The 26,691-nt window shown below is 36.1% G+C and overlaps 2 protein-coding genes and 1 pseudogene across 2 annotated transcripts; 1 reads left to right on the top strand and 2 right to left on the bottom strand.

Moving 5' to 3' along the window:
* Positions 1-1,643: 1,643 nt before the first annotated feature.
* On the bottom strand, positions 1,644-8,091 carry LOC107556518 (T-cell surface glycoprotein CD5-like). The gene is made up of 7 exons (XM_016239656.1): positions 7,996-8,091; positions 7,372-7,423; positions 4,199-4,591; positions 3,887-4,006; positions 3,262-3,306; positions 3,118-3,180; positions 1,644-1,864 (listed from the first exon to the last, which is right to left on the bottom strand). Exons 2-7 carry the CDS (start codon positions 7,421-7,423, stop codon positions 1,782-1,784), a joined length of 756 nt encoding a protein of 251 aa, XP_016095142.1. The 5' UTR covers positions 7,996-8,091; the 3' UTR covers positions 1,644-1,781.
* A 2,755-nt stretch (positions 8,092-10,846) lies between these two features.
* LOC107556517 (vacuolar protein sorting-associated protein 37C-like) lies at positions 10,847-21,569 on the bottom strand. The gene is made up of 5 exons (XM_016239655.1): positions 21,072-21,569; positions 20,548-20,656; positions 16,416-16,587; positions 15,193-15,275; positions 10,847-13,168 (listed from the first exon to the last, which is right to left on the bottom strand). Exons 2-5 carry the CDS (start codon positions 20,638-20,640, stop codon positions 12,542-12,544), a joined length of 975 nt encoding a protein of 324 aa, XP_016095141.1. The 5' UTR covers positions 20,641-20,656; positions 21,072-21,569; the 3' UTR covers positions 10,847-12,541.
* A 2,995-nt stretch (positions 21,570-24,564) lies between these two features.
* Positions 24,565-26,691, top strand: part of LOC107556519 (membrane-spanning 4-domains subfamily A member 12-like) — a 7,006-nt pseudogene continuing 4,879 nt past the window's right edge.

Here is a 26,691-nt window from a genome sequence, read left to right as displayed (position 1 = left end):
ATTTATTCATTTAAAATGGTAAATAATCCTCTCTCTTCCTCTTTCCCTCAGATCTCCCCCTCCCCGTTTTGTATATTCTGTCTGGCCAAAGATAGATGACGTCCTTCCAAGAAACTCCTGGTAAATCTGAAGATGAAACCCACTTCCTATCTCATCTTAATCTCGCTCTCTCTCCCCGGGTCCTCTACAATTCTGTTTACAATAATAAAACATGCAGAATTTATGTTGTCACAAATGGGCGAGTTTCTGAATATACATTAAAATAATGGGATGTACTATATATATATATATATATATATATATACTGTATATATATACAGTATATTCTATGTGTTTATGTGTTTATGTATACATATAACATATATAACTTCTCTCTGATGGGAATTATTATTATTAATAATATTATTATTATATAAGAATTGCCAGATTAACAGTCTGACATTGTTGGATAATGCAAAAGATTTATCAGAAGATTTATGTGAAAACAGACTGAATGCAGGTAACAAGTAGGTTTGATGTCAGTGTCACAAGTGTTTTGTGAGAAATGACGGATAGATGCACTAGATATTTTATCCAGTGTGGTCTCTCTGTTAATCTGTGCATGTAATCTGTGTTGTCATCTGTCATTGTTCTCTGCTGGAACCTCATTTAAACTACAGATTTAATCCTTCACTCTGACCTGAGGATGAGGAGGAGACGACACTTATCCACCCACCACACACACAACACACATTCTCCCACGAAACCCGCTGTTGCATGTGTTCTCTCGGCTGTGTATTTGTTCTCAAACACGAAGAGAGAATAAAGCAGCTGCAAAGAAAAAGCCACATAGCAATAAAAAAAATGTACAGAACTGAAACAACCATCTTGAACTGCTATGCATGCAAACACACACAAAGACATAGAAAGGTTTAAGCAGAAACCCACCAAGCTTTTTAACTTTCTCTCTCACTGGTGCACTTAGAAAGAAAGTTTTACTTAGCTGCCATCAGTCAGGCAAGGCATACGATTTTAAGCTATTGTGATATTAAACCCTCTATGAGTGCAGTATTAAAAAATCAACTGGGTCAGAGGGAGAGAGAATAGATAATATTCAAAGAAAAAAAGGAAGGAAAGAAAGACAAAGAAACCAACTGAAGAGAATGAGCACATTGAGTCTACAGTATATTTAGAGCATGAGCGACAGAAATAACACAAACAGGAAGTTAATAGAATTACGACAGGAAACCACATTGCTGCAAAATTCTGCATTAACACCACATTCCCTCTCCCAACCTTATCTTGGCTTCCATGCCACCTCAGAAAACATTTCTCATCAAATTTCTCATCTAAGTTCAAACATGACCATACTATGTATTGTTCTACTAATTTACTCCCAATTTTATTCTGATTCTGCACCCAAGTCAAAAGTCACAAAAGATCTAAATGATTGTCTTTGTAGTTTATTTAAAATTATTCATACTCCAACTAAAAAAATCAATCACTTGCATAAATACATTTTTTTCAAAAAGCCAACATCATTCAGGACATAAGCAAAATCCTATTTTGTTTCTGACTATTTAAAAACAATACCAAAAAACAAACAAACATAGCAAAATCAAGTCATTACAAAACATTAAAAAAGAATAAAATGAAGCCTGCTAAGTAAGCGCTTTTGTGGTTATGTACACCTTTCTTGACTTGCCAAACAACCGAAGCAGTGTAATGTAGAACACTCTGCTGATTGTTGATGACGAGAGAGTTGTGCTTAGGGTCAGTAAGTCTTTTGTGAGCACAGGCCTTCAGCTGTAGCCGTATGAGTCATAGTCACTGTTTCTGTTGGAGGAGGGCTCTCTGCTCTGGTTTACTGTCAGTCTCTCCAAACCTGACAACACAGAAAGAATGGGTACCTAATGTGTGCATGGCTCTTTTCACGGACAGAGTCTGAAACTCTTAAGACAAGACACCCCAGATGAGGATTTAACTAGTAGAAAGATTTTAACTAACAGAAATCACCATACTTAATTCTTAATTGATTGATCACATTAAGAATTGCACACTTTTTTTTATTATTATACATATATTTTGAGAAATGTTACATTCATGGTATTATCTAATTAAATACATACTAATTTACATTAATTTGCAGAACAGAAATCTGAATGTTGGATAAAGCTAGGTTCAAAATTATTGCTTCATTTTATTGATATATGAGAGTCAAAACAGCCCTCTGATTTTGGATTTTTTTATTAAAATAACACATTTTCACCATGTCTTTTGGAATGAAATGTATAAAATCAGGTGAATGATATATCATCAAACCTGTCAGTAAAAACAGAATATAGACAGGAATAAAACTGGAAGTTTGATATACAGTATGTAATTGCTGCTGAAGTGGAGATTTCTGGCTCAGTGCATCAGAACAAAACTTATTTTGAGTAAAATAGTCTTTAAAATGTGTATTGTAATTGAAATCTACAGACCCCCCACACATAGTGTCTTTCTAAGAAATATATTTTTTCCACCAAATTGTCAGTAATCACCAGCCTCAGGAGGTCGAACCAAATATGCAACTAAATATTGTATGAGCTGTTTCATTTTCTATTCTAAATAAAACTTTGAAATGTCATGTTTTTAGCATTAAATAAACATAAAAAATAGATAAATGGGTAATTCAAAATTAGCCTAAATTAATCCCTACTATCACACATAGGTGCTAGAACATTTGGGACAATATGCAGTGTTTTTTTTTCATACATGTTAGAAGTTTTCCCCTCATTCAACTAAAGAATTATAGATTGTCAAAAATTATGATCTTGCATGATCTTAATTGTTGTATGCAGTCGAGAAGTTCAAAATTGATAACTGATAATGATGGTTTAGATAATTTCATGTAAAGTGAATTTTATGTTAGATAATAGTATATTCTAAAATATTCAAATAGATCTCACAACCCAAAAAAATCACACACATGTGATTTGTATTGCTGAGCAGTTTGAATGAAAAGTCCAATACATCATAATACTCAATTGATCATTATGCAATTGAGTACAAAGTAAATGAGCATGAAAGCGACTGAGAGATTAATAGAAAGAGTGCAGAATGGTCAGGATAGAGAGAAAGAGGGAGATTACTCACCAGGAAAGGACTGTCTCTTCTCTGTGCTTTTGGTTGCGGGACCTTGACCTCTGTTATAGCACACTTAAAGAAGAAAGATAAAATACTGAATCTTTTCTGAGCAGCCAGTCATGAATATGTTAATGTTTGAGATGAATGACTCACCACTCTGAGTAGGGCCGATCCAGCGACTCTGCCGTTTTTGTGAAACTGCATAAACCAGGTACAAATAGTCAAATTAGACAGAGCAATTAACTTTGGTTTAAAAAAAAAATCTGTGGCACAAGAACAGGAAAATGTGAGTACTTTTCTAACTATATAAAGCCATATGTCAACATACTGATTTTAGATGTCATTACATAAGTGAAATCGAAATGCTTGAGAGCACTAGTGAAAATGCTTTTACAAATTATATTCTCAGCAAAAGAATTTGAAAATGAAGATGAATTTGATAACTTTGTGGTACTTGAGCTGCATGAACTCTTGTGCTTTGATGGAAGAAGAACATCTGAACAAAAAGTTCACATGATCAATCTTTAAAAAATGTGCTTATATTTGATTAGTGACCCAGAAAAAGTGCAAAATCTCATATTTCTTCTTTGTTTTCATCATTTTTCTTTCTTTAAAAATGTTCCCCAGATTTTGAATATAGCCTTAGACTTTTGGACTGAACAAAAAAAAAAACATAGAAATTTTGATGGTGCCATGTGCTTGAATTCAAAAGCATTTATAATTTTTTATAATAAGTAATATGAAATGAAAGACATGCTCGTTGACTTCCCTGACTCACATCTTTTGCGGATGGCTTTGTACATAGGCCGACTGAACTGAACCAGAATGACACCCAAGATCAAGAAAATTAATATGCCGATTACTGCTTTATAAGCAGCCAACTCTGTTCCTAGAGAATCTGAGAAAATGTGGGAAGGAAAGAATATAATGTGTTATTCAAAATGCACAGCATATGAAATAGTCACAGTAACAATTATTTTGCCTATGAAACCTGATAGGAAACAAAAACATCAAGAGAAACATTCCAGCAGAGTCATATATAATCTATACAGTAAATCTGTTCCCTGTAAATAAACACGTACATACACACCTTGGCACATGATATGCAGGCCCTTGCACTTAGTAGTATCGATGATCGTCATATTGCTTGTGAGCATAAAACATTTAGTTTGGCTTGAAGTGGGCTTAAAACCCTTGACGTCTCCACATCTTGTGTCCTTACACACTTCAGTCCACCAGCTGCCTGATGTGTGACTGTTAGAGCACAAAGGCTTTTGACGCTCACGAGTATACAGATACAGCTGACCTTCACATGGACTCCCTTTTAACCATTTTACTTTCAGCCGGTACAGAACAGACTTTGTAATATTATGGATGATTATCGGACATGGGGTCTGTGGGGCAGTGGATGTCGTAACATTAATGCGTTGTGAGGTTGAGGGGATTGTAAGGTTGTTGGTCTGGGTCTGAGTTGAGATTCCTTCTGTAAAGGGAAAAGGCGCGTGGAAATAATTTATTTTCATGACAATGTTGTAATACAATCATTCCTCTCCACATGAAATGTGCAGTTTCGAAATAAATTCCAGGAGTTTAAAACATTTCAAGTTTCAAATGTAAATGTAATGAGAGTTGTACCAAGAAACTGTAGTTAATTAGCGTCTGCAGACTGCTGTTCTGTGCTCTTATTTAATTACAGTGCAACTAATGTGAAGATATCGCTTCAGTTGAGATATTATATTTTTGATAGTTCTCCAACTTGTTACATCTCAATACATATTCTGTTTTAAAAACTTCACATCTTCGTGTAATATTTTCTATGCAAAATATGCCATGATATGCACTGCATTATTCAAGCATAAAAACGCCCTGTTACTGAGGTCAGAGAGCAGATAGCTGGATCATCTGCACTCATTACAATCTTGCACTTTTTGCACATGCAGTGCTCGAAGGCATTCACACACATTTTGCACATTTGATTGCATGATTGCACTTTGCAAACATGCAGGTGCATCTCAATAAATTAGAATGTCGTGGAAAAGTTCATTTATTTCAGTAATTCAACTCAAATTGTGAAACTCATGTATTGAATAAATTCAATGCACACAGACTGAAGTAGTTTAAGTCTTTGGTTCTTTTAATTGTGATGATTTTGGCTCACATTTAACAAAAACCCACCAATTCACTATCTTAACAAATTAGAATATGGTGACATGCCAATCAGCTAATCAACTCAAAACACCTGCAAAGGTTTCCTGAGCCTTCAAAATGGTCTCTCAGTTTGGTTCACTAGGCTACACAATCATGGGGAAGACTGCTGATCTGACAGTTGTCCAGAAGACAATCATTGACACTCTTCACAAGGAGGGTAAGCCACAAACATTCATTGCCAAAGAAGCTGGCTGTTCTCAGAGTGCTGTATCCAAGCATGTTAACAGAAAGTTGAGTGAAAGGAAAAAGTGTGGATGAAAAAGATGCACAACCAACCGAGGGAACCGATTCAAGAATTTGAGTGAACTTCACAAGGAATGGACTGAGGCTGGGGTCAAGGCATCAAGAGCCACCAAACACAGTAAATTAACATACTTTCCAGAAGGCCAACAATTCACAAAAATTATGAAGTATTCTTATTTCATATTTCTTATGAAGTATTCTAATTTGTTGAGATAGTGAATTGGTGGGTTTTTGTTAAATGTGAGCCAAAATCATCACAGTTAAAAGAACCAAAGACTTAAACTACTTCAGTCTGTGTGCATTGAATATATTTAATACACGAGTTTCACAATTTGAGTTGAATTACTGAAATAAATGAACTTTTCCACAACATTCTAATTTATTGAGATGCACCTGTAGATGGATATTCATAATATTCCGAATCATGGCCTTAACGGATCTATAATTTGTATTACCAAAATTAACCATAATGATTTTATATATGTAATCATTATGGTTATGTGAGTGGAATAGAATGAGCGAATTGTTTTTTTCTTCAAATGCTTAACTTATTTACATGTTTAAACTGCCTATGCATGATTATTCATATGAATACATAATTACTATTATATATACATTTGAAATTCTAGGATTCTAAGATTGAATTCTCATGCACTATGCCTGTGTTTATTCACAACAACATTCTTCGACAACATACATTTTGTGTAATACAGGAGGCATTTATATGATTTTCACTTTTCATTGCTTAATATTTAAGAAAGTATCCTTGTTGATAAACCATTTACATTTATTTTTGATGGAAAACTAAAATATATTAAAAGCTCTTTCATTAGTTCTGGGGTTAAATATGTTAAATGGTGTATGTTAAAAACATAAAACCTTATGTAGTTAAGACCGATTCCTTTGAAAATTGCTTCCCGTGGTATTGTTTACGTTTTCTTATTCTCTAAAATTCAAATGGTAAAATGATTGATCTAGCAGACTATTGGCTTAAAAGTGTAATTTGGCATGATTTCACTTTTTAATAGTATGCAATATAATCGTTCAAAGATTCTTGTCATTTTTTCCATAGCAAAGACAACTTAACTTTTTTTTTTTTTTTTAAACAGCATCTTTACATGGCATAGCTCGTGATAAAATAGTACCATTTGACATGGTAACAACAATCATTATCAGGGGCCACACTCGTATGATTGTAATGTGCAGTTTATGTTAAACACAAAGAAAAAAATCAAAAATACATCTTTTATGAATAATACAGAAATGTGTAAAGAATAGTTATTGCAAGGTCGACCCGTATTAGATGAATAGCTTGCAACAATGTTCAGATATTCGCGTTGACATTGGTTTCCAGTAAATAGGGCATTAAGAGTAAGAATTAGAAAGATTAATAAAAAAAAAATCAATACAAGCATATGACATTTTATTGACAGTTGCACTAATTTTGTAATGCACTCTTGCAGGCCCTTAAGTTGTGATTTTATATATATATGATATTCATTATAGCTCTTCATTTCTAAAGGAAAACAATGTTTTGCATTATAAAAGTTTTTAAAAGTAATGTACAATACTGTGAATGAAAGCATCAGAATATAGCTGTGCGCTATTGTTCCTTGGACCGTTTTGTCTCGCGAGAGAAATATTAAATCAGATAAAAATCTAACTGTACATCAGCATCTACAACTCACCACAAATATTTTCTGCAAGTGGTAGGGTTTCAGAGGCAGAGCAGCTCATAACAGTTCATATAATAATAATAGAATATAAGAGTGCAACAGTGAAATATATTTAAAGAACAAACAATTTACTTACGAACTCCAAGGAACAGGAGCGCCGTAAGAGTCATCAGCAGAGAGTTTTCCATCTGACAAAAGGTTTGCCGAACATTTAAAGCAAAACATAACTTCATTTGACTAAACAAAGTGACTCTATGCACTTAAAAAGATAACAGGCCCAGAGGTCAAATTAATGACCTCTGGTACAAGACAAGCAATGCTGTTTTTTGTTTATCTAATTGGGCCTCGGCTCAATTATAATGTTTCTTTTTGTTTTTCACTTACTTTTTAGTGGTTCAGATAAAGCAAACCAATACACAACCATGACTAGCTATATTAAAATCTTTGGCCTGTACTTTTTATTTTTTTTTATCAGAATGGCAAAGACCAATCATTCCGTGACTTGAACCACAATAAGAACAAATCATTCACTACAGTGACATACAGTAATACATTTGTAGATACAAACTGGACTCCCTTTTGGCAAGTTATTTAGAATCTTATTTTAGAAATGTTACATTATGTCTCATTTGTAGTCGACAGCTGTCTTCGCCTCTCTGTTTCAGCAGCTTTGAAGATTTTCTTTCTCAAAGAGAGTCAAACATCTATGAACCACCACAACTTCTAACCAGCTTTTTAACAATATATTATCAGATCTTACCTTGCGGGTGACTGACAAGAACAAATGTGTGGAACAAGTGACAAGAAAAATTAAGTGAAAGGAAATAAGCAGAGGTGTGGAGCTACAATCTTTGTTTCCCCGCCCCCATCCTCTGTACTTAACTTTTTAGTGGTTCAGATAAAGCAAACCAATACACAACCAGACTAGCTATATTAAAATCTTTGGCCTGTACTTTTTATTTTTTTTTATCAGAATGGCAAAGACCAATCATTCCGTGACTTGAACCACAATAAGAACAAATCATTCACTACAGTGACATACAGTAATACATTTGTAGATACAAACTGGACTCCCTTTTGGCAAGTTATTTAGAATCTTATTTTAGAAATGTTACATTATGTCTCATTTGTAGTCGACAGCTGTCTTCGCCTCTCTGTTTCAGCAGCTTTGAAGATTTTCTTTCTCAAAGAGAGTCAAACATCTATGAACCACCACAACTTCTAACCAGCTTTTTAACAATATATTATCAGATCTTACCTTGCGGGTGACTGACAAGAACAAATGTGTGGAACAAGTGACAAGAAAAATTAAGTGAAAGGAAATAAGCAGAGGTGTGGAGCTACAATCTTTGTTTCCCCGCCCCCATCCTCTGTTTCTCCACATAGAGCGTGTCTTTTAATCTCAAGCGTTGTTTGATTGCACATTGCACTGCTTCCTCACTTCAAACAGAGCTGCATACAAAAAAAATGAAGAAAAGCTTGAAAAAAATGTGAGCGTAGGTAAGTGGGAGGAGAAAAAGTAGTAAGTAGCGTGATATTGTCTAACTTGATATTAAATGTTTAAAAAAAAAAATTAATTTGTAAAAATGTAATTTTAAAAATTAAAAGTTGGTGGTAAAAAATTGGCGAAATTTTATTTTTTTCATCTAAAAATTAAAGATGGTTCAATGAAGCAGCAATAAAATCTGCATATTCAAAATCTTTCTTTTTGCATAATTTTGCCTCTTGTGGTGTACGGCACACTGAAAACACTCACATAAGTTGCACAAAGATGATTAATCGTGCTCACCGGAATCAACTGCGGCAATCGGTAAGGCTGTAAAACCACCGATATCCACATCTTTCCTTTCATTTCACTGTTACTCATATCTTCTTTTCATTCACAATCTTTCCCAGCCACCTCTTTTTTCCTCCCTCACTCTCTCGTTTTTTCTCAGGTGTCGCCGGGGTTGGTTTACCATATCGTAAAGTTGGAGAGAGACCCGTAAAGACTGGGTTTTGTATGTGTACAAAAAAATTCCCCCAACACCCTCTTGAAACTCTCGTCTATGATTCAATATGAACGGAATTGAAACAGCCTTCAAAAGTGAGTCAATGAGCTGAACTACCATTTCTCTTCTTGTAAATTTGTGAAAACGTGTAAAAAAAAAATATTTTAAACTTTATGTTTGGGGTTAGTACGTTTTTTGACAGAAGTTTCTTATGTTCACCAAGGCTGCATTCATTTAATCAAAAATACAGAAAAACAGTAATATTGTTAAATATTATGATTTTTAAACTGTTGAATATATTATAAATGTAATTTAGTCCTGTGACGGCAAAGCTGAATTTTCAGCAGCCATTACTCTGGTCTTCAGTGTCACATGACCCTTCATTCTAATATGCTGATTTGGAACTCGTAACATGTCTTCTTCTTCTTATCAATGTTGAACAGTTTTGCTGCTTAATATTTTTTGTGAAAACTGGGATACATTTTTTGATTAATTGAAAGTTCAAAAGAACAGCACATATTTGAAATAGAAATATTTTGGAACATTATAAATGTGACCCTGGACCACAAAACCTTTACTTCTTAAAGAGGTCCTATTATGCTTTTTCACTTTTTTAATTTTAATCAGTGTGTAGTGTGTATGTTTGGGCATAAAAAAGATCTAGAAATTTACAAATCTCAAAGTCCACTCCAAAGGGAGATATTTAGTTTTTAAAAAATCCCTTTTCAAGAACTACAGCAAACGACTCGTTTGGACTACAGCGTTTGGTTTCCGGGCTTTATGATATCACAAAGCGGCTCATTAGAATTTCATTACAAAGAATTCCCACCAAGAGAAATTTGAATGGTTGGGGGGTGGGGAGGGGCTAGGTCGTGGTTAGAACGCTTGGTTGAGTGAGCGCATGAGACGAGACGACGAAGAAGAAGTGCTGCTGCAGAGTTAGTGCGTCAGAGAAAACCAAGAAGAAGAGCAGCTGCTGTGCTGTAGCCTCAAATTTTTGGCATGTCTAGAACAGCGGTTCTTATTTCCAGTCCTCGCGTATCCCCGCTCTGCACATTTTGTATGTTTCTCTTATTGCTTCATACATTTGCTATATTTGACTGTAAGTACACCCCCAAAACAAAATCAAGACTTTGTAAAAGAGCATAATCGGACCCCTATAAGTCGCTGGGGTATATTTGTAGCAATAGCCAAAAATACATTGTATGGGTCAAAATTATAGATTTTTCTTCTATGCCAAAAATCATTAGGACATTAAGTAAAGATCATGTTACATGAAGATATTTTGAAAATGTCCTACCGTAAATATCAAAACTTGTTTTTTGATTAGTAATATGCATTGCTAAGAACTTCATTTGAAAAATTTTAAAGGCGATTTTCTCAATATTTTGAATTTTTTGCACCGTCAGATTCCAGATTTTCAAATAGTTGTATCCCGGAAAGCTTATTTATTCAGCTTTTAGATGATGCATAAATCTCAATTTCGAAAAATGTACGCTAATGTCCAGGGTCACACATGTCTTTACTGTCACCTTTGATCAATGTGCTGGATAAAATAATTCATTTTTCACTTATAAAACAGTGTAAAAAAAATCAGTTATTCCAATCAACACAGAAATCGTAGATCAACTTCAGTGTTTAATATTCACACCCGGAAAAAAAATGACAATAAAAATACACTTTTAACAGGCTACAGTCATCACAACCAATGCAATATAATTTATTTCCTCTAATGCTGCAAATCAATGTGCTAATAAAATTTTCATCCCATTTGTTTTCGCTCATCCTCGTGTCGTATCACCCCTCTCCCTCGCTCCAGGTGCTGGGGAGGGAACCTAAACGTGGGGGTTTTGCTACAAACCTGAGTTCATGAATTTGATAAAGCCACTCGAGGCCTGATTGAGGATGCCTCTGGTTTTGAATTGCTTTAAAGTACAAAAATAAACAGACCCCGCACGCCTATTCTAAAGCTGACGGTTCGAAGGCCCCGCTCCCAGCTCCTGTTGCCAAAGAGTTCAGGACTGTTAGTGTGGAGTGCTAGTGTGATTCACATGGTTCTCCGGTTGGCAGACAAGGAGACCTCAAATAGATGGGGGTTTTATGGATCTGCATAACACCACGTAATGACACGCACAGGCCGTTTTGATGGATAGGCCTACAACTGTGGCAGAATCTGAAGGTGGACTCAAACCAAACCACAAAATATAGCATTCTGTTGGTTAACCAGATCCAATCCCACTCACGTTATGATTCTGAGGGCAATGTGCCTCTGAAACAGACTGGGCGGCTAGCTGTGCAAGACCATCAATGTCTCATTCTGTCTAAATTCAGTGTAAAATATGCAGCCAGGCATTCGTCTGCATAGTTTTACCACAAAAGGTCTATCTACATTAACGGTAGGTGCAGAATGCTATATTGACTAAAGTAAGCATGTTATGAAACTCCTATTTTCTTTGCATATACTCTGTGCTATGTTATGCCTCAACTGCCCAACCAAATCCTGTGCTATAGAAGATAGATATGACTATATTAATATCCCTTGTTCTCCGATTTCCCTTTAATTTTAGTTTAATTTGTTAAGTACACCGTCCCCAGTAGAGAACTTACAGTAAAAGTCTATTTCTTCCAATCATTGTCAAGTGGTATATTAAATAAATGGAGTGGAAAAAGAGGGAGCAAAAGAGGTATCGAGAGAGTTTGGAGTGATCGGTTGGTGCATTGGTACACTAAGCTTTCATAACAGGACGCACCGCACCCAAATCTGCACACGTGGAAGTTGTCTAAATGTATTCATGATAACGAATAAGCTCGGCTTTTTGAAGAAGTTTTCATCTGTGATGGAATGGAAAATGGTGCTGTGCTTTCTGGATTGACGTTGTCAACAAGGGTCAATATAGACAAGAGATTAGCCCAACGCTAACGTAACACTTCCATGTAGCGTCTCAGTAGAATTTTGACAAAATGATTGGGAAAAAAACAACAGCCAAATAAGGCTGAGCTGTAATACAATGTTGTAAAAAAAAAAAAATTCTCGTCATTAAATATAATAATAAATCAGAATTTTTTGCAAACTGATAACATGCTTTAAAATGGACAAGAGCCGTTTAAGACTGTGCGGCCCATATTGAGTCTCTGACTGAGGTTTCATGGGGGAAACAAGCACAAGCTCAATCTCAATTGTCTTTATAAGCCTCAGACAGGAACAGGATGTGACGTGGGTACGCAAACCACAAATCTGAGGGTAAGAGCAGGAGGAGAAAAGAGGGAGAGGGAGGATCATGAGAAAAAGAGAAAGACAGACACACACAGAGTGGCTCAGGAGTATGGTTGTGGTACCCCAAAACCTGGCCTATAAAGCGGTCTAGCTGTGGGTGATTGGTTTGATGGCCCATGGGGGCCTGTGGGGTAGTTGTATCCTCCATAAGCGTATGGAGCGGGGTACGGGGCGGGCGTGGGACCAAACTGCCCAAAAGGTGGGGCAGGAAATAGTGGTTGGGTGGGGTATGGGCAAGTGGGAGGACCAAACGCAGGCCTGGGAGCTGTGTAGCCTGTTGATGGAGGAAAGGGGGGACCCTGGCTGGGGTAGGGCTGAAACGCTGTGCTAGGGTTAGTGGTGCCCGCTGTGGAGGCTGAGGGAGGAGCAACGGGGTAGGGGGTGTAGGGCAGAGCAGAAGTTGAGGCATTGGAGGGTGCATTGATTTTGGAGCTTTGTTGCCGTTGAGGCTGCGGTTGTTGCCACGGCGATGATGATCCAGCATCCTGATTAGCACAGGTTTGTGATGTCACTGTAGCATCTCCAATCTTTTTGCTTTTTCGGCTGAGAATTTCTTGCAGCTTTTCAATGCGCACTCGTCTCGTGTGAGCCAGAGAGCGGAGGGAAAGGAAGCGTTCGAGGAAAGAGTCCAGCGATATCGAACCTTCAAGAAACTCATCTGCTAAAACCTGAGAGAAAGAGATTGAGTGATTTTCAAATCCTCAAATTGTGGGGTTGGTAACACCATACAAGTTTTATAATATTATATTATGCTTAGGAAATCAGTAGTTCATAAGCCTTCAAATGTGAAAAAAAAAATTGAATACTGCATTATTCAAGAACTCTGTTCAAAGAATCCTTTTAAGGATTATATAACAATTTTCTTGGAAGACAGCTAAAAATTTACATTTTGTAATAAATACCATAATATTCTACTATAACGTAATATTATTCATAATTTGATTATAATTACTTCCTAGTTATAATAACTTATCATATTACTATTTGATTTTTTTATTTGATTTTGATTACATTAAATGCTATAGAAGGATGGATGGAACAGAAGAATGAATTTTATTTCAAAAACATAAAAATGTCCTGGGGCCTCATGTATAAAACTTTACATAGATTTCATCCTAAATGTGTGCGTACGCACAAAAGCTAGATTTTGCATACGTACAAATGTTTTCAGATTTATAAAGCCATGCGTACGCCAGAACCTGCGAAAAATTCCCTTTGTAATACCAGTCAGCAGAAGATTGTGTTTACATAAATCTCCACCCCGTCTCCTCCCCGAAATAGCCATATATGATCTATTTACAATGCCTAGTTTTAATATGCATAACGTCATCTGCATATCATTTCCATGCATATTCCATCCATGTGACACCATGTTTAACACAGTTAAGGGTAGGAATATTTTAGGAAAATATAAAATATGGACTATAAATGCGTTTTGAGACATCACTATTCCAATTTATGCAATTTGCCTAAAAGGTAAACATATATTTTAGAATGTTTATAGCCTATATTTTTATGGAAAGAGATAGGCCTTATTTTTTTTTGCAGTGTAAATAGCTGTCTGACTCACCGCGTCAATAACAACATTTTGAAAATAAAATGTGCATATCTTACAGTTTCCTTCAAATTCTATCTTTTAAATATAGTGTTTGTCACAATATTGGGAAGAGCATGAAAGGGGTTATCATTAGGCTACTGTCTGTGCGCGACACCTGTGAACAGAGTGTCATCTGACCAATTATTGTTTGATCAACAAGCGCATCCTTATGTCTGTCGTTACCGTCTATGTTCCAAAGCCATCAAACAAAGTTCACAAAAATGATTATTATTATTCGCGCAAAAGTATTTTCTCAGAACATGAGTTTTGCTATTTAGAACACAATTTAAAGTGGAATTGTCATGCGCCAAGCAATCCTCGCTGTGATTAAAACATTAAATCGCATACCACAGGAAAACTGTTAGAAAGCAGCACATCCACTGCAAATATTTCTGTTTAAATTCATATAAAAATGTTGTAATTTCTGGATAATAATTTCATGAAATTTCAGTGCTTAACTTCATTATTCAGTGTCATATTTAATCTAAACGCGTATGTAAAAAAAAAAAAAAATACACTTTAAAATCATTCGATTTGCTTCCTTATTTCGCTCCCTCCAGTAAAAGAGTGCGTACGCATCTAGAGTGTCCGTACGGTGCGCACATATTTACGCCTAGTTAATTTTTTTATTAATCCCGATATGTGCGTGGAAAATTGCGTACGCACATTTCCATGCCCATTTTGTGCGTACGCAACGTTTATACATCAGGCCCCTGGTATTTCTGAAAAATTTGGAATGGTTGTGTTTATGAAAAACTATGAGTACATTAAGACTTCCAGATTTGAATCATTTGAACATACAACTTAGCATTTTTAAAGTAATTACATACAGTTTCGTAGATTATTTAATGTAAAAATGTCTAATGTTAATAATGGATTTAATATAAACATATAAGGTTAATATAACATAAGTATAAGGTATAACAGATTTTATTTACAAGAGCAGAGTTTTATTCTCTTTCATTTCTTACATGAACAATCATCCTTTGCTTATTTATCAATAAACAAACCTGACAGTTTCACCAACAGAAAACGCAAACATCAAAAAAAAAAAAAAAAAAGACACCGGTGATTATAAAGGAGTTGGTGGCCCACCTCTGATTCTGCCTCTGTGTTGGTGCCCTCTGTCTGCAGACGAGACAACAGCCCCTCCGGAGAAACCTGCCCCATGATACTGTCTGCAGACGGGGAAGGGAAAAAGAGAACAGAAGTGGGAGAGAGTTGATACATAAATAGGCTGGCTTGTAAAAGAGTAAGAAACTGAAAAGTGAGAACTGTTATGCAAACAAATCAGTTGACTAAAATGTGTAATAATTTTAAACAAAGGAAAAAGCAGTAATGAATAGACAGAGAAAGAAAGGAGAATGAGACTACAGGAAAAGAGGCCAGATACATAGCTTTTGTGTGATGTAATATCACATATGCAAAAAAGGGGAGGAGAATGAGTGCCAGAACAAAACAAGCTCATAGAACAGCACTATATGACAGACATGTGCACATATAAAAGATTTTCTGGCTGAACAACATGGCTCTGTTTAGAAACTCAGTAAGAATTCCTGTGTCTGTTCAAAGCGTAATGGTTCCAGGGTGCCTTCAAGTGCCATGAAAACTGCCAGTGCAGTTTAACTGTAGTGTGAACAAAAGTTAAAAGAACACTGTAATTTTAATTACACTTCTTTGAGCTAAAAGCAGTACTAATAATATAATCTTTTTTAAAAGATTCATTCTATTTTTCACACTGCCTAAACCTTCTCTTTTAGAATATTCAAATTCATTTATTTTCTTACACTGAAACACTTTCCTAAGATATTTACATTTTATTTTTCTTAGGATTTTGTTCATTTCAAAAACTTGCCAATACACAACAGGACAGTAAGACATCAAGATATAAACCGTCCAGTTACAGTTGAACAGAAACAGAATAGGGAAAAATTTATTAAATAAAATATAAATAATATTATATTAATAATAAAATCAATAAAATGAACACTGTTGTAAACAGAAATCTGGAAATGTTCATCTTAAAAATGTATTTCAACAAAAGGGATATGCAATTTTTAATATTTTACATTTCTTTATTCTTCGTGATAATCCCAAATTGTTTCTGTTTTAAATAGTTTAATACAAAAGCACATCATTACCAACATAATTAATTTCTTCTCAGAGCAAAACTACTCGTCAGGTTTTTAGAAAACCTGCTCTGACATCAATCAATTTCTCTCCCCCTTCATTAAACATCAATTTAACCAGCATTCATTGCTATATTCTCTTTGAAACCTTTACTTTCACAACCCAAATCAATTCCTTCTTTCGCCTACCTCTCATGGCACAGTGCTGTTTGTATTTCTCCCTCACTTCCTCTAGTTGAGTGTATTTTCCCACCAATCGTGCCCTCTCCGTATCGAGACGGGGCTTCATGTCCAGGTTTTGCTCAGCCAGACTGCGGTTGGCAGCCAGAGCCATCTCCCTCTCCAACTGAATGTTCTGAATCTGCAGAAGAATAACAGTGACGCATGACAAAAGCTACAACGCTATAGACATCATAAGGTCCACTAGGACAATCCATCCTCAGCAGGACTCTTAAGACTGTGGCGTTTACTTAATGATAGCTGTTGATGCCAAGTAGATAAGTGGTTATTTCTGAATGAAGTGATGAAGAGATTACCAGAAACAAACAAACAAAAATGACGTTCAGAGAGGAGTGGATATATATGACAATTCAATCGGATGTTTAATTTTTATTCTTTTGCAATACATACAAATGTGAATGTTCATTTATTGCCTCAATAATATAAGCAGGTTAAAGGGGTAGTCCATCCAAAAATGAAAATTTTGTTATCATTTACACACCCTTAAGTTGTTCAGAACCTGTACGAGTTTCTTTCTGATGTTCACAGAAGATGATATTTTGAAGAGCATTGGTTACAAACAGTTGTTGGTAGCCACTGACCTCCATAGTATTTTTTTCCCATAATATGGAAGTCCGTGGCTACCAGCAACTTTTTGGTTACCCAAATTCTTCAAAATATCACCAATTATAAAATAACAGTTCACAGAGACATAGATTGAGAAATACAGCATTTGCCTTATATTCATTATGAAAAGAACAATCCAATTATTCACTAATTAACTTTTCTCCACTACCAAAGCACTAAAATCTCATTTATGTTCATGTATATTCAAATATAACACATAAGGATGTGTCACAGTAGGTTTGGCAACAATGCAGCGAGGCCTTGTAATTGATCCCGACACAAATTTTTGAATTTCAGTAGATAAGAATTTGGTCTGTTGGACTATTAAAAAAACAAACAAAAAAAACATGCAATATGGTGAATTCTGCTACACTCTTAAAAATAAAGATTCCAAACAGAGGGTTTCACAGAGATGCCTTAGAAGAACCACTCTGGGTTTTCTAAAGAACCTTTCAGTGAACAGTTCTCAATAAAAACCTAAAGAACAAAGTTTTATAATCGGAATAACCTTTTGTCCAATGGAAACGTTCCATGGATGTTAAAGGTTCTTCACAGAACCATAGATGACAATAATAAAGAACCTCTACATTTAAGGATGTAAGGTACTTTTAAAGGTCTTTTTTGGACCATGGACACCATTCACTTTCATTGTATGGAAGAGAGCAGCATTAAAGGGGTCATATGATGCGATTTCAAGTTTTCCTTTCTCTTTGGAGTGTTACAAGCTGTTTGTGAATAGATAAGATCCCTAAAGTTGCAAAGACTAAAGTCTCAAACCCAAAGAGATATTCTTTATAAAAGTTAAGACCCGTCCAAGCCTTCCTAAAACGTCTCGTTTAAACACGCCCCCACATGTCTACGTCACTTTGTGGGAAGATTTGCATAACGCCGCTCAAATGTTTACACTAAGAAAGAAGGTGTAACTTTGATTCTTGCTGTAGTATTGTTGCCGCCGCTGCCATGTCGTGGAGACGCTGTGTTTCGTTGCGAAAGCGAAAATACTTTGTTTGGCCTTCCAAAAGAGGACAAAACTAGAAATCAGTTGTTTAGTTGTATTTACAACACTGTTCCAGAACAGTTCAAACTAAATATTCATGTGTATGCAATGCATTTTACGGAGGACTGTTTCCTGAACCTGGGAGAGTAGACTACAATGCCGGCTGTTCTGAGTCACAGCCTGTATGTTTTCATATTTAAAGAATTTGCCACTGACGATTCAAATGCGAGTTTTGAGCAGTGTATAGTAGATTGTTGTTTGCCATTTCTCTGATCACAAATGCAGACATGGTTTTATGTTTACGCTGCGCTATGCAACGCAGTGCGTAAAAAGACAGTATAAGTCATTATAATCAGTAATTATGTCCTCACTAGTGTTGTCAAAAGACCCGGTATTTCGGTACCAAATCGGTACTAAAAAAATTAAAACGTTACGGTACCAGGTTTTCTTAAGTACCGGTGGTACCGAGTACCCGGTCAACCCGGTTCTTGATGCGCTATCCGAAAGCTATCCTCTTCCAGTGTTGCCAAGTTGAAAAACGACCCCATTAACGTGATATTTAGCCCCTGGAATGCGAATTTTACCAGGAGAACCCCGCCAAAACATGCGTATTTTATCCTCGGAACGTGATTTTTACCGGGGGACCCCTCGAAACGTGATTGGGCGGGTTTTGTTGTGAAAACCTGGCAACCTCTTCATAAAAGCAGTGGCGACCTCAAGAGGAGGAAACGCATCAAACTAACAAAACACCCCGATCAAGTTCAAGCAGGAAAGTTTCAATTACATTTTTAATATTTAGAGCTTCTGCAATGAATATTATTCCATATTTTAATTTGAATTTCGGATTGAAATAAACATCGCCGTTAGCATAAGCGCGGCTAACTCTAATATAATGAGCATTAGAATTAATTTTGTTCAAAATGATTTCTTTGTTAACTATTTAATGCTCCAATAACTTATTACTGTAAAAAACAGGAGGACATAACGGTATTTACTATTTTTACACACCAAAGGCTTTTAAATGAACTGTGTAACCAAAATATGCGTGTTAGAGAATGTACAAATGTATGGTTAACAGTGTTTGTCAGAAAAAGTTTTTTTTTTTTTTTTTTAGTTAGTTGTAATTCTTGGCTGAATATCTCAAATTAAATATGAACAGTTTGGATTAAATAAAAGTACAGTCAAATCTCCTGTACAGACTCTACTGTACAATGACTTAATGTTTTCTAACGCGAGTTAGATCTAGTAACATCTTACAGTGAATGAACAATATATATTTAAAACATTCATTAATGTTTGTGAATGTTATTTAATACAAACACTTGATCATTCATGTTTGTTCATTGTGCATTAAATAATTTTAACAGATTGAACTTTGAAATTAACCCTAAGAAGAATAATTGCCATATAACTATTGGTTATTGTTAGGTCATGTTATCTAACAAATAAAATCTTATTGTAGTGTTTTTAATACTACAGTTTCCATCTATTATGGATCTATTACTTAATATATGTAACCTTATCTAAATTTATTATAAAAGCTGAGGTTTGTTATTTCCTGAAAAGTTATATTTTAGCTGGTGTCAATGATCTAATGTTGCATTTGATCAGACTCAGCCCATTGCTTTACTTAAGTAAATTATATTTTCCTTTTACAGCTGCAGACTGAGGAAGATCCTGAAACACACCAGCAAACCCTAAAACAGACAACAGTTTACAGATGTTTTTCAGTGGCAGCAGAACTATGACTAAACTTTTGGGTGAAAGTTGTTTACTTTTATTACTTGTGGGAAAACTTGAAACACTTTTAATATAAACAATGGCATTGGTTTTGTACATTTAATTTTAGTTTAAAGTTATTAATAAAAATGTTGCTCAATTAGCATGTTTTTGTGTTTTGCTCTGGTACCGAAATTAGTACCGAGAACCGTGGATTTTCACTGGTATTGGTACCGAATACTGAAATTTTGGTACCGTTACAACACTAGTCCCCACTGGATGCTACAAATGCCTCGTTTATAATGGGTTCTATTGGTTTTGTCTCGTCGCACCGGGACACGGCATTACAGTATGGTAAGGGGCGTAACATTTCCGTCACACGCTTGAGGTATTCGGCCAATCAAAACGCACTGGATAGCTGGCCAATCAGAGCACACCTCACTTTTCAGACCGATGAGCTTTGTAAAAATCGACGCGTTTCAGAAAGGCGGGGCATAGAGGAGAAACAATAATGAACAGTATGTGGAAAATAAAGGGTTTTGAACCTTAAACCACTTAAACACATTTCATTACACCAAATACACAAAATAATGTTCTTTTTTTAGCAACATCATATGACCCCTTTAACATCCTTCCTAACATCTCCTTTTGTGTTCCACAGAAAAAGAACAATGAAATAAGTTTGGAATAACGTGAGGGGGAATAAATAATGACAAAATGTTCATTAATGGGTGAACTATCCCTTCATAATCATCTTACCTCATCAGACTCCAGTGCCATAGACTCCACCCGCTCCGAGTTGTCCAGCAAATCCTGCAACTCGGACTGGTTGAGGTCTTGAAGCTTCTCCATTGATTTGCTAGGACAGCTAAGGATAAACAGTGAGCTTACTTATGTGTCCTAATAATTGACTTATTACATTACAGCTCATCTTAATCATAAGACCAGCATTCTATAGACATCTCATAGTGTGATCCACAAAAGATAGAAAGTCATACAGGTTAGGAAAAAAACATGAGTAAATGATATCAGAATTAAAATTTTGTGGTAAAAGATCCTTTTAAGTTGAACCAGGCTAGCAGTTTATACTTGGTAGGTGTCATTTCGGATATCAAACCACTACTTGAAAACTGATAGGTAATCTGGATCACCTATGGCAGTCATCTGTCATTCAGACAGTGCATAACAGTGGGTTACTTAAAAGTATGGCTAGGAATTATGCTAATGAACCTAAGCTTAACTCTACCTGCTTGGTATTTCTTAAAGAATCCCCCAATACTTACAAGGTACAAGCAAATCAAAGTCCTCTCCGCACAGTGCTCATGGAAAAACATCAAACTTAACTGGAAGCGAGTGACGTACAGATATAGACGGAAGTGCTGAGCCTGACAACTAGCTCGCGAGCGTCCTCGGCGTTAAAGCCCGCTTCCTGCGAGAAATACTTCGGTGACAGTATCAGTACCAGGTGTAGTGCGTTATTTAGCGCGGCAAAGTGGAAATATGTTCCCGAAATTATTCCCGGAGACAGGAGTCTCCTCGCGGTTAGCAGGTCGGCTAGCTCACTTAAAAGAGAGCAGTTGAGCAAGGCGGGTTGGTATTCAATACAAAACGGCGTCGGACGAAATAACAACTCAGAAAAACGTGATAATGTGTGTCCATTAAAACCGCATCGATGTCAATTCAAGCAAAATAGTCCAAATGAAGGTTAACTGCCGGGGTATATCCCTATTCTTAAAGGAAAGTTTCACTTCTCGTTGACAGATATCGTAGCCATCTTTGGATGAAACCATTGTCCATTTTGTCGAGGGAAGTGAGATGTTTAAAACAGTCTAAAAACACAATTTACATTTCTTGCCAATAATATCGCATTTAGTTTTGGAGTATAGATTAAATAACTATATACAGGTTTTATAATGCAGAAAAATTAAAAGACGTTCTCGTCCATTCGTGAAAATATCATAATGTTCCCCTAACATTGATTTTATATGGTATCGTCGTATGTTCAGCTGACTGAAAGGGAAACCCCGATGTGACCAAACATATATCGATGTGACGGGAATATTCCATAGCCTATGTGACATGGCAGTAGGGTTGGTCCTAATATTTCACCAGAAAGGCAACATAATTTTTTTTTATATAGAAGTTTAATATTGCAGAAAGAATTGTCTTACAACTTTACAAATATAAGCACTAAAGAGTAGTATAGTAGAACATTAATTTAGCGTTTGGAATTACAGGCACTTAAAAACTATACATTTTCATCATTTATTTTACATATTTGATTATATCCATTTCATTTGTCAAAGTAATTTGTGATTTTATGAGCTTTCAGAGTTTCATTGATCGTTTCATAGAAATGATTTCATGGCTAATGAAACAAAGTGGTCGAAAATACCATCATCAAGGTTGTAACTTTGACACCATTTTTTTTACTTAATAATAATAATAATGTAGCAAATAATCTTACATGTTCAGTAATAGCAGGTAAAATGTTTACAGTGTAAGTTAATGCCTCCAGTTTCACAAAGACTTCCAAATATGTGTTTTGTACATGACAATATTGTAAATTCACAATTTTAAGGAAAAAAAAACAAAGATAGAAAAACAATAGCAATGATTATGATTTAGAGACAAAATACTAATTTAAATATAAAGATTAAATGCTCGTAAAAAATCTGTGCCTAAAAGAGAAGGTGTATGGATAATGCAATCTTAGTGTATTCTCAGTCCTTTAAATGCAGAAAATGATAGGAAACAATGAAGAACCAGAGCTGCTATATCACAAAGCAACAGCTGCCCAGAGATCACTTTGTAAAAACTCTGTCAAAACAAAAAGAGAAGATTTATTTCATGTGAAATAAAAATCAGAAAAAAACATAGAAGTATTTGATAATATATAATTTGTGGCATATACATATTCCATTAACCATGCCAAAAATAGTGTGTAACAGCACAGAATGTGTATTATGCTTTTTTGCAATTTAGTGGCATCTTTTGGCATTAAAATATTGAAGTAGGCAGGAAGATATTAATGTGTTAAACAGGTCTGTTTTTATATTACTTTGTATAACTGGCTAATGGCAGGATAAATCAATAATTTTCACTTACTTGAAAGATTGTTTGTGGACAAGCATCGTCTTCATGGGATTCAAGTGAGCAAGGAGGGATGTCCAGAGACGTATTTGCAGCATAAGCATACAGAATAAGACCAATCAGTGTCCCCACCAGGCCAGCAAGACCAAAGATCAGAGAGTTTTTTAACTTAGAGGGAGAAAAACAGATAATTGCATATACTTCAGAATAAAGCTTAACAATCCACATCCAATAAGAAGCTCTAGTTACTTGAATTTACCAGTTCTCTCTTAGGAGTTCTTTCAGATGCCAAACCAAATGATCCAGCAATCACAGACTACATAAAAAACATCAGAATAAGAAGAGAAAGTTGATCTTGCATTAAATAAATTGTCAGAAGTATGCAATTGTACGAAAACGTATTAATGGGACTTTATGCTATATTTTTATATGTTTGCTTTGTGTATGATCATTTTATGTATTTTGTGTTTTAGCAAACTTGCCATAATAGTATGACAATCATTTAAAACCATAACAACTACAGTATCTTAGTAGTGAAATAAACATACCACAGAACCAACACAGAGGGGGCACACAAACAAATATTTTATATCAATGCTGATGTTGTAGGTTGGTATAGTCAGGAGGAGCTGGAACAAACCTAGTAATATTGCCATAAGCTAGAGAGGGAAAACGCATGGTGAGAGTAAAAATTCAAACATATTTTCAACAATAACATTAAGCAAAACATCTCAAATGAAACTATTACAGCATGATTACAGTAAGATCCCAAACTACCATTATCTGTCTTCCTTAATGACAAATTATTTGGTCCACATCCACTTACTGCCACCACTTCAGGGTCATAAAACTTGAACAGGCGATGGAATTTGGGAGGATCCGAGTCAGCAGAAGGCATTTGGTTGCTTGACGTCTTGAAAACCCAGCTAAAACTCGATTTAGGTACTGAAAAATAGGGACATTTCAAAGTCCAGTTCAGTGATTGTAATGGCTCTTTACAGACTGAGATAAAAGCGAGAGTCGTTATGAAACATGATCTGATCCCCCTGGAATAATAGAACGTATTGCAGGAATACAGATGCTGGTGGAGAAAAACATCTTTGCGAGGAGAGGAAGTGGGCGGATATAATACAGAAAATGTGTCTGGAGAGAAGAGCAGCACAGCTTGATACAATCCTGATTGCTCAACAGCACTGCAGAGGAAAATAAATAGTACACTACATGCATTGCCTTAAGAGGGGCTGGACTGCCCAGATGTCCAAAACAACTCCTTCCAGTTTCCTTTTTTATTTATTTGTATAGTATACAATCACAAATACACACGCTAACCATTGCAAGCCACTACACAATTTAAATGCACTTTTTAAAAACTATTTTCAGGTATCACCAAAAAAAAAATACACTCATGAATATAAAAAGTAGGCTATGTTATATGTTACTGATAAACATGTCAGGTCAAATGTAATTTTTATTCAAATAATGCACGACCGACTCACCTCGAATGTGAGAATCCTAGAAAGCTCGTGACTGACGGGAACAGAGAGCTGTTTATGAAGTGATCGAAAACAATTAATAAAAGTTCCTATGGGGAGAAGGGGGCTGGACAGACCTTTTCTCTGTGATGTTTGCATAAAAACGCAAAAACTGTTTTTGTATTGCAGACAGAATTGAAGCACAGATCTTTTCCTTGGGATTGTTGCGCACTGAAGAGACGAGTGCAGCCAGGACACAACAAATAACTCAAAAGATCGTGCAGAATCCTTACAGATTTTTTTAGGTCAGCCTGTCTCACTCATTCATGTGGAATTCCGCTCTGCATGAACATCGAGTTTGTTGTACTTAAAAGTATCTGACATTACTTTAAAGACGTGCTCATCATTGTCGCATTTGTTATTACAAACTTCACTTACTTGAAAACGAAGGATGGCTTTGACCGTGTCGACGGACCTGGCAGTGAACACTAGCCCAACTCTGGTAGAGGAAAAGCTACAAGACAAACAAAAAGGAGCCCAAAATATTCGGGGTGAGTGAACGTCGTGTTATGGCTTCAGTAGTGTTGTTACGTTCGTGAACGAATCGTTCTTTTTGAACGAATCTTTTTGGTGAACGAATCATTCTCGTTCACGTAATCCATTGACTCATATTTCTCGTTCACTGAAATTCCTCCTTCCACAGCAGCGCGGCGCTATTGGCAGCGCATGCGCAGATCAGTGAACCGGGTAGCTCTGTGGACTGTTTCATCCTGTCAAAGAATGACTAAACCTCGAGCCAATAGCCTTCGAGTTTGAGATGTGACGGACCGTGTGATTTGTTTAATGTAGTGAACGAATACGCCCTTCACTGAACGAGTTTCTTTTGAGTCTGAACGAGAGAGATCTTCTCGTTCGTGAACGAGTTGAATGAACTGGTACATATCATTCGTGAGTCGAAAGAACTGGTACATATCTCGTTCGTGAATGAAATGAATGAGAGTGTACTGGGTCAGTCGGCCATTAAGCATGTCAATCTCGATCAGCAATCAGCAGAAAGCGGATGCAAAGCGCAGTTATAGGTACTGTGCAAATAAACTTGTTTATATATTCATATTTAGCATACAGAACATAACTCAACGTTTAATCCCCGATTTATGAATGTGTAAATGTCTGACCAAACAATTAAAATGTTAAATATGCAAGAAAACATTGTGCTTTGGTCATCTGAACAACTTATTTAAACTTTGTTTATTTAATGAGTAGATTATGCACACATTTTAATAAAGCCAAATCAGTTTTTTGTAATAAGTGAATACGTTCGTTGACTTAAGACATAACAGATAAAACACTCTTTTTCGCGTATTTATGTAATATGAAGAAATGGTCACTGAACGAATCAGTGAACGAACTGAAAATGAACGAATCTCTTGAAAGAATCAAAATTTCCATCACTAGGCTTCAGTCATTTAAATTTCTTATAAATAAAAAGCTTGGGTCCTTAAAGGGGTTATATGAAGTGATTTCAATTTTTCCTTTCTATTTGCAGTGTTACAAGCTCTTGGTGCATAAAGAAGATCTGTAAAGTTGCAAAGACTAAAGTCTCAAATCCAAAGAGATATTCTTTATAAAAGTTAAGAGTCAATCCCGCCTACCTAAAACGACTCGTTCTAACACGCCCCCACATATCTACGACACGATGTGGGAAGATTTGCAAAACGCCCAAATGTTCACGCAAAGAAAGAAGGCGCAACTTTTATTCTCGCTGTAGTATTGTTGCTGCCTGCCATGTCATGAAGGTGCTGTGTGTTTCGTTGTGAAAGCGAAACTACTTTGTTTGGCCTTCAAAAAAGAGGACGATATCCGCTTGGATACCTGGAGCTAGGGCTGTGCAAAAAGCAATGAATCGCCAGCGATTTTGAACGCGATTTTGTGAAACTTGTCAGTGATCTATGGCTCTGTGTAGTAAATGCCGCTCCATCTGAAAGCACGTGCTGGAGATTTACTACTAATCACCAGAAGCGGCTTTACTGACGAGATTCGTATGAAAATCACATTTCGATCTTTTGCCCAGCCCTACCTGGAGCTGATCCGTGCTGGTCGCTGAGGAAATACATCAACTTCACGCTAAGGATCGCCGGATCGGCTTTCACCATGGACGAAGCGTAGTCCAGCCCGGGGTCGTCACATGTGGTTGCCATAAACCCGCCGGCCACGCCCGTTCTCAAGCCCGCCCGCCTCCGCTCACTCAAGCCCGCCCGTAAAAAGACAGTATAAGTCATTATAATCCGTAATTATGTCCCCACTGGATTCAACAAATGCCTCGTTTATAATGGGTTTT

The sequence above is a fragment of the Sinocyclocheilus grahami genome, unplaced genomic scaffold, assembly GCF_001515645.1.
Source record: "Sinocyclocheilus grahami isolate Dianchi unplaced genomic scaffold, SAMN03320097.WGS_v1.1 scaffold571.1, whole genome shotgun sequence".
NCBI lineage: Eukaryota > Metazoa > Chordata > Actinopteri > Cypriniformes > Cyprinidae > Sinocyclocheilus > Sinocyclocheilus grahami.
Note: the sequence above shows the minus strand (reverse complement) of the source record. Positions and strands in the feature narration are given on the sequence as shown.

Coding starts and splice junctions, on each gene's coding strand:
- LOC107556518 (XM_016239656.1), bottom strand. CDS start 7,423: ATGGAAAACTCTCTGCTGATGACTCTTACGGCGCTCCTGTTCCTTGGA. Junction 4,592..7,371: donor GCTCCTGTTCCTTGGAGTTC/GTAAGTAAATTG, acceptor TTCCCTTTACAG/AAGGAATCTCAACTCAGACC. Junction 4,007..4,198: donor CCTGCATATCATGTGCCAAG/GTGTGTATGTAC, acceptor ACATTTTCTCAG/ATTCTCTAGGAACAGAGTTG.
- LOC107556517 (XM_016239655.1), bottom strand. CDS start 20,640: ATGGAGAAGCTTCAAGACCTCAACCAGTCCGAGTTGCAGGATTTGCTG. Junction 16,588..20,547: donor TGGCACTGGAGTCTGATGAG/GTAAGATGATTA, acceptor ATTCTTCTGCAG/ATTCAGAACATTCAGTTGGA. Junction 13,169..15,192: donor ACACAGAGGCAGAATCAGAG/GTGGGCCACCAA, acceptor TCTTTCTCTCAG/GTTTTAGCAGATGAGTTTCT.